At 41.4% G+C, this 20,681-nt stretch overlaps 2 protein-coding genes across 4 annotated transcripts; one reads left to right on the top strand and one right to left on the bottom strand.

The window, feature by feature from the left end:
* Positions 1 to 1,108: 1,108 nt before the first annotated feature.
* Positions 1,109 to 7,098, top strand: LOC108936066 (zona pellucida-like domain-containing protein 1). The gene is made up of 9 exons (XM_029250993.1): positions 1,109 to 1,211; positions 1,474 to 1,700; positions 2,000 to 2,184; positions 2,506 to 2,578; positions 2,808 to 2,905; positions 3,212 to 3,292; positions 3,410 to 3,581; positions 5,057 to 5,213; positions 5,677 to 7,098. Exons 1-9 carry the CDS (start codon positions 1,118 to 1,120, stop codon positions 5,856 to 5,858), a joined length of 1,269 nt encoding a protein of 422 aa, XP_029106826.1. The 5' UTR covers positions 1,109 to 1,117; the 3' UTR covers positions 5,859 to 7,098.
* On the bottom strand, positions 5,929 to 20,224 carry hyou1 (hypoxia up-regulated 1). Of its 3 annotated transcripts, XM_018755481.2 has the most exons (24): positions 19,895 to 20,216; positions 18,149 to 18,224; positions 17,639 to 17,732; positions 17,389 to 17,467; positions 17,137 to 17,291; positions 14,945 to 15,021; positions 14,675 to 14,856; positions 14,404 to 14,519; positions 13,884 to 14,070; positions 13,282 to 13,416; positions 13,103 to 13,185; positions 12,859 to 12,991; positions 12,584 to 12,771; positions 12,248 to 12,386; positions 12,094 to 12,151; positions 11,916 to 11,992; positions 10,955 to 11,122; positions 10,548 to 10,744; positions 10,135 to 10,222; positions 9,446 to 9,702; positions 9,003 to 9,087; positions 8,594 to 8,861; positions 8,353 to 8,460; positions 5,929 to 8,013 (listed from the first exon to the last, which is right to left on the bottom strand). In XM_018755481.2, exons 2-24 carry the CDS (start codon positions 18,213 to 18,215, stop codon positions 7,967 to 7,969), a joined length of 2,988 nt encoding a protein of 995 aa, XP_018610997.2. In that variant the 5' UTR covers positions 18,216 to 18,224; positions 19,895 to 20,216; the 3' UTR covers positions 5,929 to 7,966. The 3 variants fall into 3 exon arrangements, with proteins under 3 accessions (XP_018610997.2, XP_029106825.1, XP_029106824.1); XM_029250992.1 differs by having other exon boundaries at positions 8,353 to 8,457; positions 12,094 to 12,386; positions 19,895 to 20,224; XM_029250991.1 differs by having other exon boundaries at positions 12,094 to 12,386; positions 19,895 to 20,217.
* Between the last annotated feature and the right edge of the window lie 457 nt (positions 20,225 to 20,681).

Raw genomic sequence — 20,681 nt, 5'->3', positions numbered from 1 at the left:
ATATAAAAATCAGTATAGTGAAAAAGCCACACAAATAAGGATATTAATATTTATCATTAATCTTTATCATTGTTAAACATAGTGTACTTTTGTTTTTTTCATTGCTTTCTCCCCATTAGATTTTTGTTTCCCTTTTTCTGCTTCATATTCTATTTCACATTAACATGTTAAATATGTTACAATGTGTATGTATCCAATTAGTGCATCATGTTTTCTATACTGAGATTTATGTAAAGGTTACATACCTGCGACAAAAATATGCTTGTGCTGCAAATGAGACAGAACATCCTGTAGATATAAAGCGCTCATGTTCCTCTTCTGGCATCCCATTTTTCTCATAACCTCCTGTTTTGTTTCTCGTGCCCCTTTTCACACCCAGTAGCTCAAAAGGGGGACCAGAGTATAAATTCCAGCAGCATAAGTGCACAGAAGGGAAGACAGACTAGAAGTACCAACCTGGTTGCTTAAGGTAATGTACTTTTTCCTCTACAGTTCATCTAATAAGCTAATAAGTCAAAGTGACTTTCAAAAGCATTTGGTAAAAATCAATGTTTTAGAAGGATGTCTTACTGTTTCAATGAAGCTTTATTATTTTTATTATGGAATGCCTAAGATACGCATCCCTTACGAAAATTTACGTTTTGTAAGAAAAGTAGTACTTTGTTTTTTCTGTTGTTGTTTTTCCGTAACAAATACCTTTACCACGCTCTTACTCAAAATAAAATTAAACATTACTTATTTACGAATTAGAACTGTGCAGGCAATGCCATGCTGGAAACAGCAGTCTTCTTTTTGAATCTGCAACCTTTTCAGCTCTAATTCCTCAATTCTTAATTGTATTAATTTCTTCTACTCTAATTCCAGTACAATGTGTGTAAAGGTTTCCAGTTAATTTTAAAGAATTCATTAGTATGGTATCTTGATACTTATTCAAAAGCCAGGTATAGCTATATATTAAATTAAAGAAAACACTATGAAAAATACAACGTTGGCAACTGTGTTTAACCACTCCGTGGTTTTTATGGAGCCTCCATGATTTTCTTGAAGATACCGAGATTAGTTCATAAGGAGGGTCCTCCTAATCCGTGTTCATCTTCTCTCGTCCAGTTTGTGGACAATGTGGCTGGCCTTGCTTGTGTTTCAGCTTGGCCTGGTCCTCCATGGCGATGCGCAGAATAACTGCCTCTCACATGTTACATTCAGGGAGCCAGGTCAGTCCTCTCTTTTTCATCACTCTGTAATCCCCCAATTTCTCAACTGTCTCTTTTTTTGGTTCTGGAACTCAATCGGCCGCCTGGGGAACCTCCAAGAAACAGGAGGAGCTGCTTCTCTGCCAAAGACCTATTGTTGGTCATTATTTTCATTTTGGCTACTCAGGGGGATCAGGGCACTTTGTCTGGTACTGTCCTCTTTCTGCAATTGTTTGTTTTCTGGCTGTAATTTGGTTGTTCTGGCTTCTTCGTGTTCTTCCAGTGAACTCTGACATTTCAGTGAAATGTGGGACAAAGACAATGGAGCTGAGCATCCTGTTGTGTCCAGTGTACTATGGAGGATACAACGAATCTCTGATGTCTCTCAACGCACAATACTTAAAGGCAGAGTGCCATGGGAGAGCTGACTGGTCAGTCAATCCACCCGTTTTAAAGTTCAGTTTCCCCATAACTGAAGAAGGCATTTCTGCCTGTTCAAACAGCATGAAGGTATCGGACTCTTTTGAACTATTTACACAAAAATCAAATATAGGAGAACAGCACTTATAATTAATAATCAAATACTAACCTTTAAAAGATCAAATGTTAATTTTAACATCCTCAAAGATTAGGTGCTACGTCTTAGAAAGACCACTCTATGTGTATTACACAAATTTTGCCACACCAAGCCTGAACTGAAGGTGTATCGTTTTATCCTTGTTTGGACACATCCTGTGAATGAACCTTATGAGTTACTGTATACCTGACTGTCACAATGGTCTCTGCACTCCCTACTCTTTCTGACAAAGATCACGCAAGAAGTGGGCACCGGTCACTTCTCCGATTATTCCAGTGTTCAGTCTGTCAACATTTCGGGAATCATCGTTTCTGTGGATCCCAGCGCAGGCACTATAACCTACCGCCAAGAGCTGATGTACCTTTTCTCCTGTCGATATCCACTACAGTACCTGATCAACAATACAGATTTGAGTGTGTGAGTCTGTTTATATTTTTTTTTCTTTTCTGCTTAAAAAGCATGTCCAAAAAATAACTGAAGGAAAATTTTTATTAGTATTTTACCTGAATTTTCTGCCATCTAGCTTCTTAATTATGTGAAAACTCTTCTAATGAGTTTTGTAAACTGCACAAACAAATAACTTGGAGATCCACTGCTCTCATTAAGTTTTGGAAATACTGGAGTAGCATTTCATTTATATGGCACTGACCTGGATGATATTGTTCAGTTCAAGTCCAAGTCTTTCATAGATGTTGTGTGTTAGAATCAAATGTACATCTCCGCTCTCCTTTTAAATAGGTCTGGGGTGAGCCTAGCAGTCAAGGACAATAATGGAAGTTTCATTAGTACACTAAGCATGCAGCTCTACGAGGTATTTATAAACTAAACCACTCCTCTGTTTGTAGCCAAACCTCAAATCTATTGCTCACATTATACAATGCTTGCTCTTGCTTTCTTATGAAAATGTCTGACAATATTAAACAGTAATGTGGTACTTTATTGCTGTGCCATTAAATCACTGCAATTTTGCCCTGGGAAATGAATCTCAAAATGTGCAGCTGAAGTTCCATACGGTAACTATCTTTTCTTACAATTCTTAGGATGGAAACTATTTAAAGCACCTGAAAATACCTGAAGGGGGCCTGAAGCTGAAGACAAAGATCTTCGTAGAAGTCAAGGCCACAAATCTCACTGAGAGGTATCTATGGGTATTTTGGGTGTTATTGTTAACAAATGAATGATTTCATTCTGAATTTTTCCAAGTCTGTGTGTAACCAAAATAGCATTCTTAGGGAATCTCCCCGAGAAAAAAACCCAGTTGTCTCACACGTGCAGTGTAGTATTAGAAACTTTGTATTCCCTCAGTTTTCTCATCACACATGACTAGTATGGCCTCCATTTCCCTGCTGTAGCGCCCACAATAGTTTTTCAGCGCGGTCATTCATATCCTGTAAAGGATAAAACACACTTTGTGCTCATCCTGGCTCACGACATGTTGTTAAAGGTTCAACGTTCTGCTGGACCGATGCTATGCCACAACAAGCCCCTTCCCCATTAACAGCACGTCTTACGATCTTTTTGTAGGGTAAGTCCATTAACTCGTGGTGAATCCAGCTGATACCTTTCAGAAAGCGAGAGTTGCCTAAGCTGCCAAAGGTATGCCATTGTACAGCGAGCTGCTACATTGTGCCTCCTGTTTCAGATGTAATCGAGATGGGCAAACAATGATTATAGCAAATGGAGGAAAACAAGAAGCTCGTTTCTCCTTTGAGGCCTTCCGCTTTGTGGAGCACAAGAATATGACCGTGTCCGTCTTCTATCTGCATTGTGCCACGAGGCTCTGCGAGAAGGCCATCTGCCCCTCCTTATTGCCGGTAACTGAACCACCCTTGAGGTCAAGGTCACGCTACCTGGACATGGCTCTACATTTGGCTCACAGAACACATCAGCCATTAACATGAATGAAAATTTAAAGCTACTTCAGTAAGTGAAAACCACATGCTCTACGGAAATTACGGAAAGCAGAAAGACTAGTTGCATTAGTTTCTTTCAAGTTCAACAAGTCAGCTTCAGGACAGATTGAAAGTTCTGAGCGAACAAGAAAAATTGTCTTCGTCAATTAACAAAGTCTAGAGGACAATACAGGTGGTCCCCGACTTATGATGGCCGTTCCATCTCGACAACCTCATCTAAAATCAAGTTCTCCGTGAGTTACAAATCTCCTTAAAAGTAGTACACGAATAATGAGGATACAAACAATTAACATGAATGTTGTATAAAAGGGCTTTGTTATATTTTTCACTAATTTCATGCTGAAATAATACTAATGTAGAATAAAAATACAAATAAAGTTCAGTATTATAAGTACACGTTTATCCATCCTGAACTATTATTTTCACTTTCATTTCTAAATGTTTTCTTTCGCTTTTTCTGTTCTGCACTCACATTTCCACTTATTAGCCCTTTGAAAAAAGTAACTTGAATGCAACCATGAACGAAAAGTGTTTTTGTAAATAAAAGACAATTGCTGGTAGACACAGTGACCGAGTTAATAAGAAATACAGTGCCTTGTGGAAGCTGTCCCGGCCGATGTTATCGTACAGCAGGTGGAACGTCGAGACTTGGAGATAATACTGTATAATAAGGTTGACTGAACAGCTGTTGTAAGCTGCATGGGTTGTAAACTGAGGCCTTCCAGCATAGTGGTTAGGACTATTCCTACTCAACCCAAAAGGTTGTAGGTTCAACCCCCACCTCAGGCTTTAGTATCCTTGAGCAAGGTACTTACCCTAAAGTGCTCCAGTAAAATTAACCAGCTGTATAAATGGGTAAATAATTGTAAATGCCTTAACATTGTAAGTTGCTTTGGGAAAAAAGCACCAGATAAATGAATACATGTAAACTTATTAGTAGTCTGAAACAAGCTCAGCTGAGTTCATACATTTATTAGTTGCAAAGTAGTAGAAGTTTTTTCTTCTTTTTTTTTTTTGCATAACTTGATAGCACTTCAAGGTCACCTGCGGTTTAGCTAAACTTGTGCTTCTTTTCACATGGGAATCACATTTAACTGAGCACCCAACTGCGTGCTGAGCCCCCCGAAATGTCCAGTGGAACTCGTTTTAAACTGCATCTAAGCTCATGGCGCCATAATAACTTAACTTATACAATTATTTCAGTGCCCTTCAGCTGGACTGATCTGTACTTTTCATCAAAGGCATTCTCCGCAGTTGTTTAATTTTTCCAATTTAGTATCTGAAAACTAAAATGCACACAAAACAAGAAATTAAATTAATATATTTGTGACCGTAAAAGGGGAGGTGTTTTTGTATTGTTTGTTTTTCCTTCACAGAACTGTTCAGTGGTTGCGAGGACCAAACGAGATGTTAAGTCCTCACAAGCAACCGGTGTAAGTGATGTGGCCACAGTGAGCTCTGGTCCAATCATCACAAAAGTGGACAGCGGTAAGACAGCCTTGTCCACAGATTCTTACAACAGAGAGATCACGCGTGTCTGTGAGTCAGGTTTAAATATCCAGCTGCACATCTACTTTGACACTCGACTGAGCAACTTAAACGATTAAAATGAGTACTCTACATGTCCTACTCTTCCACTACGTTTACATATATATTTATGTATATTCAGATATTGTATGAATGTAAGCATGTATTCATGTATTTCTATTCATTTAGCAGAGCTACCTGGACCAGAGGCTCAAGGTAAGCTCTCCCTCTTCTATTTTCTGACAGAAACAAAATGTAGAAGCATTCTTACACCATATGCATACAAAAATATGCAACACTCATATTGGAAATTGACGAGACACAAGTCTGTCTCAATCTTCAGTGAGAAGTTAACATATAAAGAAGAGAATTAATAATGACGCAGACACGTGATTTTTTTTTTTAAGAGAGCCTGATGACGTGTTCATGTGCGCATGTGTGTGCATGCACCCTCTCTTTACAGTCGCAGAGAAGCCCTATCGTGACACTCCTGTGGTCGGAGTGGCCATCGCTGCCGGCGTAGTGGGCGTCATCTGCGTCGCCATGGTGGCGTTCTTGACCTTCCAGCTGCTTTCAAATAGGCGTCAGGGCAAGGAGAAGGCGCTGTGGGGGGACAGCACAAAAGGAGCCAAGGGGGAGCTCAGCCAGTGACATCCAAAGATGGCACTCTGAGGAACACATCACGGTCATATTCATAGTTCAGCACAACATGCATTATATATACCACTGCATGATAGGAAGCATTTATTATTCTGCTTGAAGGCATACATTGTCTCAAAAGTACTGTCGGAACTAGATGCTACGTACATCTCTTCACCTGCACCCTATAATGGAAAACAATTTATTTTAAATACTGTCCAAGATTTCCAAGATTAGCAGTAATACATTAGAGACTGCAACGTGCTTCTGTGGATTGGGGCTTTACCGCTGTTATTTTCAGTGCTGCCTTTGAAATGGCAAATACAATATACAGTATGCTTCCATTAATATCTTCATTTTTAAGTGGTGTTTCAGAATACACATGGACATGGGATTTGTGGAAAATAAAATGTTTTAATTTAAGGAACCAAAAAGAGAAACATCCTAGTCAATAGTTGTATTCATTCTGATTTCAGCTGTGCAGCAGTCAACTGATGTAGGAACGGTTAGAAACTAAAGCCTAGCTGCAATTATTTAAAATGAGTTGTTTCTCTGGTTGCTAAGGCAACGCAACGGGTGTACGCATTTTTCTTCTCTCTGCTTAACCTGCAACTTCGGTATGGAGAACGCAAAAGCTAGTCACATTAAGAAAATTAGCACTCCCCCAACATGCTTAAAATTGTTGGGGGCTTTACTAAAATGAGCACATTCTGGGCCTCCAGGATCAGAGAGGACCCAACCCTTCTCAAACGTTGCCCGAATAGGGTTTTTTTTTTTTTTTTTTTTAAAAAAATTGGCAAATATCAGAAAACCATCTCATTGCCATTGCAGAAACCTAGTCCATCGGGGTACAGAAAACAGGTTTTTCCTGGCCATGTCAATTGCGGAGCCACTTTAAAAAAAAAAAATTCTTTATTAACATTTTCATAACAAATCGATTGATAACCTCTTTCCCATCCCACAGTCAAACCGTATTTCCATTTTTATTATTTCCAGACTGCACTGATGCAAATTGCAGGAGCTCTGAATTCCTTTCTGGCAGCAGCACATGGAACATGGGAGAAGGGAGACCATCTTCCTAAGTCAGTGCACTCAGGCAGCGCCAATACCATTCTGGGATTTGTACAGTGTACCACAGTCAACCCTAAACTGCACATTCAGTTTCAATATGTACACAGCACTGCAGAAAAAGGAACATACCAACTATGTTTAGTCATGCAATACATTCTGAACTGCATTTAACAAAACAAAAAAAAACTTAGGATCTTTTCACAATTTATCCATTTTTGAACTGAAGGAACACAAGGCAGGGGCATCTATACATTTTAAAGTCCAAGAAATCTAAGATAGGATTCTACCAGGCCAGGATAATAACTATACAGTATTAGATTTTAGACTAAATGAGCTGTGTGGCCATTGAAGTGCTGTGGCAAAATGGAGCATCCCTTATTTATAATCCAACAGATACATTTACATCAACTCAAAGGCAAAAAGTTGGGAATTATTCAGCAACACCCCCAAAAAAGACAAAACCCTAAATCTGGTCTTATTCAGTTGCTTCCAAGTAATACATTTTTAACTGGAACAGATGAAAAATCTGAAACTGTTTGAGGTACAGGAAGTGAACTCATCCAATTGCAAACTCTTGAAATGAAAACAAATTATTGGGAGGAGGAAAAGAACTAACCAAGACCAAAAATTTAACAGAACCCTCCAGACAAATATGGACATCAGCTAAAACACTTGCAGTACTTTGATAAGTATGACTGTGTCTACAGTACAAGACAGCAATGCTTAGAGGGCATGATCATTATAAAGAATATGTACTGAAAAACAATGCAGGAAACTAAACCAACGACAACAAAATCAAGCCTTTTGATTTGAAGAAAAAAAAGGGTCCCAGAATCACTACAATTTTCACAGGTCTACAAGTTCTGACTGGAAGTGATGGAAGGAATAATGACAAGAAAGGAAAACCCCATAAACCCACAAAAAAGTACAACTCAAGGTCTGATGATCCAATTATACATCTTGGTTCAAGTTAGAGGGGAGCAAAACAAATGTAACTCAAAATTAAACATTGTCAATAAATACAATGAAATATTTCAGAGTTCCAGTTGTTATAATTCATCTCCTATATGGTTTTCTTGATTGTTTGCTGCTGAATCTGCAAATTAACAAAGGAAACAAGTTCTAAAAATTCCATTTCACAGGAAGGGGGCCAATGTCAGGTACTGTAATGTCATCAATAGCTAGCAACTTTGTATCAGTGCATTTTAATATCAAAAACATTAAAGCAAATTTGACACTATACAAATTTAAAACGCTATAAGCAGAATCTGATGTACTGATCACTTGCAACCTTCTGAAAAATCAAAGTGGGGGGGGCTTACCTGGTACTCAAATTAAAATTCCTTTCACTGGAGTTGATGGGAAAAATTACTCAGCTACACTGTAGTATGAATTACTACAAATTAACTATATGCCTCCAGTGTGACAGAAATACCTGTATTTGCTGCTCCTTCTGAAGGCTCTTGGTGATCGGCATTAGTCCCCGTCTCCGTGCTTTCTTCTATGGGTGGCTTTTCACCTGGTTCCACCTCTCCTGGAACTTCTGGGGTGGCATTGAGTGTAGTTTTTACATCTGATTACATAAATCTGCCCCTGAGAGGGGCGCATAGGTACACCCGCTTGCTACCACCCCATGCATAGAGATGGAAATGATATAAGACAAAGCTTTATGGTACCTGTAGCTTTCTCAGCAGCTGGTTCATCTATGGGTGGGACCACTTTCTCAGAATCTGCCTCTGTGCTATTGGCTTTGCCATTTTCTGTGCTGGTGCTGTTCTTTGCTTTGGCCTTGACCTTTGGTTTAGCAAACTTGGCCTTGTTGAGCAAGTAGTTGACCTCACGATCAAGAAGTGCCAGTTTGGCCTCAATGTCTTTGGACAACAGGACAGGCCTCTCAGTGGGAGAGCGCTTTTCCTGCTCGGCCACCGTCTCATTCTTCCAGGTCTGTGACAGACATAAGTGACTGTTACCATTGTAAGTCAGGACATGCCAAATTTCAACCCTCAACCTTGTTTCCTGTCAGAGCAGCAGTGCGCTTCTTGAAACGAAAAGTGAAAATTTATGACAAGCAAAGGTCTTACTTACAATAGTCTCATTGATGACTTTTTCCAGAGTCTTCAACTCCACGTCTGTAAAGATCTGGTCATCCTCTGGAATGAGTTTGGCACTCCTGCATCAAAACAAAGCTGATTGGTGGTGTCTAATGCTTGACAAATCACTATACACAAAATGACCAAATTTTGAAAATTCCATTTTATATCTATATGAATATTCACAGGGGAGCAGTGGCAAGCAGGTTTGGCTGGGTACTGCTCAGTGGTGGGTCTGGAGTTCAAGTCCCACTTGGGGTTCCTTGCGATGGACTGGTATCTCGTCCTTGGTGTGTCCCCTCCCCCTCCAGCCTTATGTTGCCGGGTTAGGCTCCGGTTTGCTGTGACCCCACTTGGGACAAGCAAGCAGTTTCAGCCGGTGTGTGCGTGTGAAAAAGGGGAAGGAGAAAAAACCCCCACACAAATGCAAGAACCCACCTAAGAAAAAAGCTGGAGTGGTTCAGCATACTGTCAAGTGCTGCCAATCGGTCAGGCCACTTTTTGCGCTCCTCCACCTTGAAGAACATGGACTTGCACAGCTTCTTCAACTCCAAGAGCTTCTCCTTCAGCTCCTTTGTTCCTGCTGTGTACCCCTCATCATCCATCCAGCTGGATGCTTCACTCAGCTTGGTGGAAATCTCCTCCTTCTCATCTTCTGACAGCACCATTTGGTACTCATCCTGGTACATCTTATCCTGTTGAAGGGAGGCCACAATGATACTGACCACAATGATCAGAAATTGCACTGAATTGTAATACAACCCCCAGCAACAGTAGTTTCCCCATTTTTTTCAGGTGTTAGAAAAGTGTGGATGGTTCAACTTCCCAAAGCACTGGTACAATATACAAGGTGTGATCAAAACATACACCAAATGGATGAGCAATGCAGGAAGAAAATGAACGCAACGCGGGTCCAGTAGACGCGGATAATGCCTACTACCTTCCTGAAGAACCCTGAAATTCACTGTATTCTTTGACCATACTATGTATGAGTTACCTAAGCACAACAAATACTTTTTGAAAAAAGGAATCAGTTGGATCCCTCAACAGTTAAACACATCCCCATTAACTCATTAGTGTCATCATCCTGGAACAGGATGAAAAGACATCTGTGATGCTTCCCAAACCTGAGTCTCAAAGATGAATGCTTCCAGACTGTTAAGGGACTTCTCCCGCTCTTGCTTCTCCAGATCCCGATCAGTAAGATCCTGCAGCCTGAAGGAACATGAAGTGTGCTTTAATCATCCATTACATTAAATTTACATATATTCATTTAGCTAATGCCCTTCTCCAAAGCAACTTACAACATTAAACCATTTCCAATTATTTACCCATTTATACAGCTGGGTAATTTTACTGGAACAATTGAGGGAAAGTACCTCACTTAAGGGTACTACAGCTAGAGGTGAGATTTCTGCCTGCAACCTTTGGGTCCAAAGGCTGCAGCTCTACCAACTGCACTGTCAGCTGCTCCCAGTTGTCTTATGTTCCTTGGCTGTGTGCAACTGCTGCACAAGCCACCTGGAACTTTAAAACTTACTTTTTCTTGGAAGAATCAATCTGCTCTGCAGTTGGGTTGAGAATGTCATTAATTTCTAGCTCCACTTCAATCTCTTCAGAAATCTTGGTTTTCTTCTGGGGTTTGCCCTTCTTGTCTTTGTCCTCCGGCTTCACTTCTTCATCACTTGGCTTCTTTTCCTCAGACTTTTCTTCACCTACGGGTTCTTGCTTTTCAGTCTGTTGGAAGGGCGGGGTTGGAGAAAAAGGAAAAAACCACACAACACAATTTTGTCTTAAGGACCTGGTCACAGAACTGGTAACTGATTACAAATGATTTCTTCTGTAATCATTCGATGAAGACTGAGTGAACATAGTAGTGCATCACCTGTAACACTCAGTCTAATACAATGCAGTGAAGATGATTAGTGCTGCAATAATCCTTCCCACCTGAGAATCTGAGCCACTGTCTGCTTTCTCATTTTCTGCCTTCTCCTTTTCTTCACTCTGAGATTCTGGCATTTTCTCCTCAGCATCTTGCTTCTCATGTGATGGTTTCTCTCCTTGAGCCTTTCCTTCCTCCTCTTTTCCAGACTCAGGAGGGACTTCCTCCTCATCCTGGTTTCATGTTCAAAGGGGTGGGTGGACAAGGTGAGCAGATCCATGACTCAGATGCAGGCAGGTATATTGTACTGTGCAAAAGTCTAGGCACTTAGATGTTTCACAAAAATATTTTAGTTATTTAATGGAGAGGGCGCAGCAGGTTTGGCTGGGTCCTGCTCTCTGGTGGGTTTGGGGTTCAAGTCTTGCTTATTGTGCCTTGTGACAGACTGGCATCCCATCCTCCTCCAGCCTTACACCCTGTGTTGCCAGGTTAGGCTTCGGCCCACCACGACCCCACTTGGGACAAGCGGTTTCAGACAATGCATGTGTGGGTTATTTAATGTCTTCTGCGTTAGCATCAATGGGAAAGAGCACATTTTAGATTCCCAAGCATTCCTTTTGCAAAAGGAACAAAACCCTTACTATAATACTGTATGTTAAAGAAAGTACACACAGAGTCCGAGACCACTTGTCCTGAGCAGGGTCACAGCAAACTGGAGCCTAAGCTAGCAACACAGGGCGCAAGGTACCCCAAGCAGGACTCAACCCCCAGACCCATCAGACAGCAAGACCCAGCCAAACCTGTGGTAACCCTGCTTGGGACAAGTGGTTGATGACAATGGATGGTTAGTAAGCCTTGTAGGAAGTCTGATTAAGAGCATTAATTTCATAAGTATTCTCACTTTACAGCATTCCCCCCCCAACCAAGTGCCTAAAACTCTTGCACAGTACTATATGTTCAAGTCATGGGGGGGGGGGCAACAAAATCTGACTGAATGGAGACTAAATGAACATTCAAAAGCCCCACCTGAACAGGCTCTGTTATATTAGTGCTTGGTTCTGAACTCCCGCCTCCAAAAAGGCTTGAGATGGTGTTTCCAAGTTCTAAAATTAAAAGTCATAAGTTTGAATTACGTGAAGATCAAACTAAAGTCAAAATTGCCCTTAAGGATATAACTTAGATACAATGCAATGCCAAAACACACTTGTTAATGTTGATTCTTCTTCTTTCTCTTCCACTATGGTCTCAAAAACTGACTCCACCTGAAGGGATGCATAAATCTTATTAAATAAGCTGTCAGTAGAAGATATTAAAAAATATTTAAGGATGAGTGAGTGACATTTCAATGAGGGACTAACCCTGTCCAGCAACAACACTCCACTTTCATCCATGTTGAAGTGAGCCTTGATGCCCTTTGACTCTGCATCTTCATGCTTCTTAAAACTCTTGCCCACCCCTGTCAACTTGACTGTGGTCAGGTTTAGAGAACCAAATGCCCTGAGAAGACAGAATCATGGCACATTCATTCACACAGGGGTATTAATTTCAAAATTAACTGTACCCAGGTGAATCAATGTGGGCAGTGGCCTAATCTAAACAAATTGGTACAAAGGTTTAGATATGTGTTGAACAGGAAAGGCTTCTTAAATATTTAACGGGTGTGCCCCATTTCCACTGTTGACACAACTGATTACCTGAGGTCCTCAGCACTGAGGAAACTAAGGTCGCCATAGTTGACATAGAAGGTAAAGTCATCTGTGTAACGGTTGAAAGTGATGACCTTGCGCTGGGGGTATGGAGCCATCCTCTGAAAAAGTACACGCTTGTTGTGTTTGAGGGTCTTCACCCCTTCATCCTCCTCAGTTTCTCGAGTGAACTCCACCTTAGAGTAACCAAAAGAGCATGTCATACAGTGTTCACACTGCTTCAGTTCTTTTTAAAAAAAAAATTTATCCTGTTGGCTGCTCACCTGTATGGGGAACACAGCGGCATCTCGCACCAGGAAAGGCTTGACCTTGAAAGCCTTGCTAAGTGCTGCAGCCTGGTACACAGCCCCCATGGCCGCTGCTTCATCGGCATTGATATTCTTCGCCAGTTCCTCCCTACAGAAGTACACTGCGTTAACACCCGGGACCCGAGTGTCCTCACAGTACTGCAGGAATCCAAAACATTCATAGTAATTTATAGAAAATGACAGTCTAGTTAAAACATACTTCCCAACAGCTTTCAGCAGAATCTCCTGCACTTTCGGGACTCGCGTTGCTCCGCCTACCAGAATGACCTGCTCGATTTCCTCCTGGAGAGGATATAAAGGTACACAAATGTAGCACACCTATGGTTCCCACACACAGATATATCGCGTGATGAAGCAAAGAGGCTCGGTTGCACTCACCATGGACATCTCTGCTGAATTCAGGGCTTCTTGCACAGGTCCAGGAACCCTCTTGAAAAGATCTGCACAGAGCTCCTCAAATTCAGACCGCATCACCTTTGCTCTGAAGTCAATGTCATCCAGAAGACCTTCAACCTACAGCATTCAGACAACCTTGAAACCCCTGCACTTGTCCTCAATATGCCAATAACAGAAAAATTAAGTGTTTCTATGTTTGTCTGCAAGTTAGCATTTAAACTTTGCTAGTCGTTCACTAAAAAAAAAAAAAAAAAAAAAAAAAAGCCTTTCAACAACTGTATTTAAAAAAAAAAAAAAAAAAAAAAAAAAAAAAAAGTGACCAAAAGGTAACTTCACATTATTAGAAGGGCCTGTTTAAGACTTCATGTGAAGACTTGAACATTGTCAAAGAGGCATAAATTTGATGTTGGTTTAACTGTGGGGTAAGAGTATTCTCAAAATCAAAGCAACTCCTCTAAGTAAAACCATGTAAACCAGTAAAACAAACCTCTTAAAATCCATGTTCCTTGTCCCAGTTTGAGGTTAAGATGGGTAGCTGCAGGCAGAGCAGGGCTAGACAGTTTCAACAACGATTGGACTCTCACCTGAGCCGTGTGCTCTACATTGGCACTGAGAACCACCTTCAGTCTCTGTGCCTCCTTCAGGAGCTTGGCCATGGCCCGCGGATTCTCCCGCACATCCTTCTTGGTCTTCTTCTGCTCATTGAAGAGTTTGGCCAGATGATTCCGCAGCCGGAGCTCCATCTCAAAACCTCCCAGTGTACGGTCAAACCTGAGAAGCAGATGAAGCACAATTCACCTTCTCTGCTGTCCTGATTACAGTCAGCTTTTTCCTATTAACTTATTTTCACTTTATTTCCTTTTGTTCTTGTTACACAGGAGAAGCAAGTGTTTGAAAGATCTGCTAGATAATTTCAGTTAAAAAAAAATATCCTGTCCTTTGAAGTAAGTACCACGTAGTTTCAGAATTAACCCAGAATGCAGAGACAAGAGTCATTTGCTTGGTAGTGTAACAGCAGGTCATCAACCTTATCCTGGTTGAAAAGGAGCCCAAGTCCGTCATGGTGCAGCTTGGAACTTTGATGCATGGGCTTTCATGACGTACCCAACTCCCTGGATCTGCAGTTGTGGCTGTGTTCCAGAATCCTTGGTTTTCACCATTTGGTAGGTGACAATAGTGGCCACTGTGCTGCCAGAGCCCATGTCATAGAACATCACATTCTACAGGGGACATGAGAGCATCATGCTGAGGGAACTGTCATCAAAATGCCACAGCACCTACACAGTGTCAACATCTATTCATTCAACTTTGGTTATTGCTGTGGTAAGGTATGGGATCCCATTCTGCAGTATATGTCTAAGGAGAAAAGGGGCACCTGGGCTGTGCTGTTGATGTCTTTCCTCCTGAAGACCCCGTAGTTCAAAGCCACAGCTGTATTGCCATTAATAAGTTGGAGGACCTTCAAGCCTGCCATCTGGGCACCCTGGAGAACTGCCCTTCGCTCTGCCTGATTGAAGAAGGCTGGAACTGTGATAACAGCATCTTTGATGGGCTGCTCTGTGGACGAGAATAAGCCTTGATAAGTGAAGGAACGTGGTACAATCAAAGCACAACTTATCACTGTTAGAAGGGATTTGGTACTAACCTGCGAAGTCCTGTGCTAAACCACGGGAATAGTTCAAAACCATGCCCAGGATCTCCTCTGGCGAATACTGCATATCACTGAGGAACAGAAAATGGATAATATATCCTTTTTAGTTCATAGGGACAGGGCTGTAGCTAAGGAGTTCTGGGCCCCATGGAAAAGAAAAATGTGGGCCCCCACCACCCTCCACCCGTATCATATACAGTATAAGATATGGGCATGGGGGCCCCACATCAACGGTGCCACAGGGACCTTCCAAGTCATCTTTAGAATGGGGTTGTGGATTGAATGACGTCACAGTCAAAACTCTTGCTGCAGTACATATTTTAAAAGCTTTATATCATATTACTTTGACAATTTACATACTTGGAATATGATAAAACTTTTCAAAACAAAATGTTTCGATAAATATTAGATCAAAATGAAGGCATGAAGCCATTAATAACTTCTTATGAAAGATGTTTAGAGTCCTCAAGCAATTATTCAAGAGAACTAATAAAACAAGACAAGAAATTAAGAAATTTTAAAAGAGTACCAGCAATATAATGAGTCTTTCCAGTCAGTCTGGTATTTAACACCTGAAGTAAACATTCAGAAATTGAAAAGAATGCAGTCAATTGTAAAATAAAACCCACTTAAAATTACTCATCTTCATTTTTGAAAATAATATGCTACTGCACAATATATTATTAAATAAAGCTAATGTATCCATCCAATAGAAGTGAGTTGTGATATGTTTTAAGAAAACTCAAATACATCAGCAACAGACAGGTCTGTAATCCTTGCGACACGGCACATATCCACTTTTTCCGCATTATACAAACCAACTCTATTTAGATGGATCGTGCAAAAAAGATGGGGAACTTTGACCGTGTATCATTAGGGGAGTGCGTGCCAGTACATTAATGAGAAAATGATGCGACAGTACCGGCAGGGGGGCAGCAGGTCTCATTAGGTGTCCTGTTCTCGCGAAAGTAAATCCGGCGGCGAAATATCTGTTCACGGCATCCCATCGCACTGACATCCTTAAAGTGCACTAACCTGCCTTGTTAAAGGTCTTGATAGGCTGGGATCCAGCAGTTCTCCTGGCCTCCCTCTCCTCCTTTTCATTATGTTTCTGGTACCCAGATTTATGTTTTTCCTCCTACATTTTCTTCACTTCTAACTTCAACTGTTCTCAGAGCAGCCTCAACTCTGATTGGTCGTGTTCACTAGCTGGGGTGGGACTTACCATTTTATTGGGTCCCTCTGCTGTCTGTCATCAACAGCTGAACTAATTAACACCCATCGGACTAAACCATTTTAGGAAGGGGAGAATAGATATTTGGAAGAAAAAAAAAAATTCACAAAATTGTTTTTGTGGTTTTCATTAAATTCTCAGGAATACAAGCTGAAGCTAATATAGTCACTAATTATTCATAGAGTAGGAGCCTATATAGCACAACTACTGGATTTAGAGGGGCCTTCTGGGCAGTGGGGGCCCCTATAATTGTCACCACCTTTCACCCCACTGTGACAGCCCTGCATAGGGACAGCAGGTGGTATAGTGACCAGGAACACATCTCCCCCCTAGTAAACTCACAAGATACAGGCTTATTATAGCAACATTTGTTTCAGTTTCATTTGTCCCTTTTAGTCCACTCTACAAGCTATTCTGATTTTCTGGGTCTCATCAATAAGCCACACAACCACACTTGCTAACTGTTACCCTTTACTTTTGAGTTGTAAAAGTACATTATCCTAGTATTTTCATTGTGTTTCTGGTAAATCATTGTAAATAACTGTGTGCAAACCTCAAGGGGCACAGGAATTCAGAGCTGTACTCTTTCAAGGAGGCCAGAATATTGCTTGGGTCCCCCAATGACAATTTGTTGAACTCAGATTAAGCAGGAAACGCTTGCAAATGGGGGGCAGTGACCTTGAAGGACATAAATGATAAGACAAAGGTATGGGGCCCTCGTCACCATGCTGACAATCCTGCAAATATCATATGGTACATTGCTTTGGGGAAAGAAAAAAAGAAAAAAGCTAAAGCAGTAAATATCAAGTAATAATGATGACCATTATTACCAACTTCAGGAGAAAGTACTTTAAACCCTTAACCCATTATCAGACAAAAGTATATTACTTCGCAGAACAAGACGTAAAACCCAACACAGTTAACCGTGAAATTCAACCGAGACCAAACTCACTCCGAGAACTTGAAGAGAACTGTGCCACGGCTCTCGTCTCTTTCGAGCTGGTGCTCAGGAAAGCGTTTCCGATACAGATCCACTTGTGGGTTATCATACCGTTTCCCCAGCAGGTCTTGCAGGTACCTGTACACCACTTTCGGGTTCTTCACTGACTGAACAGAAAACGACAAACAACAAGCTAAGCAAAAGCATATCTATGCATTTGCCTCTATATGAACACAAATTCAGTTTGGAACATCGTTTGCTTACAACTCCCAAGGCTCCGTCCCCAAACAAGCGCTCATTTTCCTTTAAACACACGGCCACTGGAGTTTTCCTCCTCGATTCCCTGCAGTCCAAGAAAGAAAGGAAGAGTTTACTAATACAAAACAAAACATTGATAATGTATAACTCAGTGCAAGGCTAAAAAGCCTCACTTTGTTACTTGAATTCATAAATCAGACCCACATTTACAACATTCTGTTTGACATACCGAAAAAGATAAACGCTTAAAACTTACTTGTTCAGAACAATCTCCATGGGCACACCTGGCTTAACTATAGCCATTTTCATCCACTCGCTGCCCAAGTCAACCGACATTACTGCTACAGATGCTGCATAAAGAAAGAAGGTGTACGGGCACAAAGTTAAGTGTAGCAAACACTGACACTAAGGTGCAAATTTTCCAAGCTTTGGCACCCATTTGTTTCTCAATGAAACAAGGTCAAAAATCCAGGGGTGATCTGAACACTTGTTTTACCATTTCTTTGATGTAATAGTTCTAATCCATTATCATCATTTTCAGGCGTTTTAAGTTGTGCACCTATTTCATAAGGAGTACTTTTTAACACTGGTACATGGGCTTACCAAATGTGTAATATGGGGATATAATAGAACCCCATAAAACATGTATCCATCTATCCCTTATCACACTTTCTTTGGTAAACATACAATAACAACCTGACAATTCAGTTACATCTCAATGCTGTTGGTGTCTTATCTCACAAGTGGAAGCAATACTACTATTTACCTGTTTGGGAAGGCAGCAGGGCAAGGACAAGGCAGTAAAAAGCTATAAAAGTCAGCTTGCTCTTCATGGTCACTACCTGCAAAGCAGTAATGCATCATCAAAATCAGGTAATTTTATTTATCGCTGACTTTGAACCACTTCATCCAGCACATTCAAATCTGGGAAAGTGGAATGCAAATTTCATTTTAAAGACTAATGGTAGCCCGTATCGTTCAGACGAAAAGGTGGGACGCACTTTAAAGGAGCCAGCAACAATACCTACCAAGGCAGATGACATTTTAAGATGGGATTTTGTTATGAGACATTGGCATGAAAAGACCAGGTGGGCAGGTAGCGCAGCGAGAAAAGGGCCAGGTGTGACACCAGAAGAGGGCCACTTTGGCTTCTGTGAAGACCCGATGCTCTTCCTACCTGAGGAAGGCGCTCACTCCGCGGACAACGGAAGAACATCCAGTTCTCCAAAATGATAACAGCAGCCGTTTGCTTGTGCATGAGACCAAACTTTAGAATTTTCAGAAACTACCAACGTTACAGTTCTGGATTGACTAATGGGATGCATTGTTTCTGAAACCGTGACCTTTCTGTATACACACGCTATAACCTCCCTTATTTACCTGCGTTCACAAATAGCTTCAATGCACATTGTAAGGCCTTGCATGTTCCGGAACCTGCGACCCCGATCAGACAAGGGGCCGCATGGCAGAAATAGCACATTAACAGTGTAACGCCTTTGTATAGACATTTAAAAATGTTAACGCAAACTTTAAAGCATTAAATAAGCCGCGTCACGTGTGGTCTAATGTGTCAAGTTCTTAAGTAGCTCACCTGCCTTTGCGATGCTCATCTTCGCATTCCCTTAACCAGCGGTGGGCAGATCATCCGAGATCCACAGTGACAAAAATTCAGAATAATACCGACATCGTTGAACCCTCATACACCCACCGTGCAACAGATCCAGGGCTTCACGACACAAAAAAAGGCCTTAAAATATTGAAGATGGACACAGGACACACAGGGACAAATGGCAGCAAAGGCTGCCCAAAGCAGGTACCGTCCTCCCTTGTGTTCTACATGCATTTCTACATGTCAGGTCACTAAAAGTCACCAGATCACTCATTACAGCAACACACGTGGGGTTAATTGAGATTATTCTTATACAATTAGAGCCAGTCACTTGTACAATGTTATGTATGAATGGATCTCTAATGACATCCGACTGATCTAGATGCAACTCTGTACCGGACACGTGCGTCTGCCTGTCGCAGGTCCACTGCTTTCAGTCAGTGTGTGTGTGTGTGTTATACCCGCTGAAGGTGAGCACGCGCGTGGAAAGTTCGAGCCCCCTAACAGTGACGTGTGCAGCTCGCCTTCCTCACAGGATGCTGATGCGCGAGCGCACACAGAAAACACACGGGTCATCATTTAGTCTGATATTATTATGTTATTATCTTTACGATGAAACTTTTAATCTCAGCGCTGCTGGGTAAAAACTTACTCCAATTCCACAACACGCGCATCACCATCATCAGCGAGTCGCGACGCGACACGCACACGACCGACTTCCTGAGGGAAACCAGCCTACGGAATCGCCAACGGAACAGAACAGCCGCGTGTGTTTTATGCCGGCAGCTTGGTCTTGCAAAGTAAAGTAGAACAGCGCTCCAAGAAGAACAGTAACAGAACAGAAGCGGCAGATAGCGCAGAGCTGCTGGAGACCAAGACACTGATTGAAGTGACACAACTTACCTACTTAGTGCTTATTCTGCTGGAAGAGGCAAGCGAATAATCTACACACAGTCAGTGTACAATGACGAGAAATTTAGATAATCAGCTGTTGTTTTGGAGGGTCTGTTTTGGAAAGTGAGAACTATTGTCTGAGTGTCCCTCAGTGCATCCTCCCAACGTGCTGCTGAACGGCTCAGTTCGTCGCCTGAGATCGCCGGCTCGTTCTCGCCATAGGGCCCGGGACGCGGCGTGATCTCATTGGATCCACGAGCCCGGCTGTTCCGCGAAGATCTCGTTGCCCCTGTAACCTCAGGAACCCGCCTGCCAACGCCGTAAACTGACGCCGCTGATTGGTCCACATTTTATGACGACTCTCTTTACGTCATTAAGCAGCGGTTTGTCTTTGTTTAATTGGTCCACGTTTGACTGTTGGGCGGAATTCTACCAACCGGAAGTTCTGTAGCTCGTGCGCTGAGTGATGCTTTCTCTGCTAGCAGAAGAAAATGCGATTAATCATTTTTTTGTTCTGAATATATCTGTATAAATATTTATCAGTTTTAGCGTACATTAAAATTATACGATACTGATGTAAATATTTGACACACAGTTGTTTAAACTTTAAATTAAAAACCCTATTCGAAGACAGAGAAAAGCTTTAAATTTGCATGTCACTTAACTTTTCTCAGTTTTAAGTACACTCACTCAGTGACTCTGGCAGTCTGTTATTTATTTTTACTGTTAATTTTTTGTTATTGGGATTATTTATTGTTTTGTTTTTGTGCAGTTCTATCTTTTGTTAGTCTGTGGA

The sequence above is a fragment of the Scleropages formosus genome, chromosome 4 (genome assembly GCF_900964775.1).
Source record: "Scleropages formosus chromosome 4, fSclFor1.1, whole genome shotgun sequence".
Lineage (NCBI taxonomy): Eukaryota > Metazoa > Chordata > Actinopteri > Osteoglossiformes > Osteoglossidae > Scleropages > Scleropages formosus.
This window is presented reverse-complemented; position numbering and strand designations above follow the sequence as displayed.

Coding starts and splice junctions, on each gene's coding strand:
- LOC108936066 (XM_029250993.1), top strand. CDS start 1,118: ATGTGGCTGGCCTTGCTTGTGTTTCAGCTTGGCCTGGTCCTCCATGGC. Junction 2,906..3,211: donor GCCACAAATCTCACTGAGAG/GTATCTATGGGT, acceptor ATGTTGTTAAAG/GTTCAACGTTCTGCTGGACC. Junction 3,582..5,056: donor TCTGCCCCTCCTTATTGCCG/GTAACTGAACCA, acceptor TTTCCTTCACAG/AACTGTTCAGTGGTTGCGAG.
- hyou1 (XM_029250991.1), bottom strand. CDS start 18,215: ATGAAGAGCAAGCTGACTTTTATAGCTTTTTACTGCCTTGTCCTTGCC. Junction 15,022..17,136: donor GTTCTCTTCAAGTTCTCGGA/GTGAGTTTGGTC, acceptor TCTGTTCCTCAG/TGATATGCAGTATTCGCCAG. Junction 13,417..13,883: donor ATGTAGAGCACACGGCTCAG/GTGAGAGTCCAA, acceptor TGAATGCTGTAG/GTTGAAGGTCTTCTGGATGA.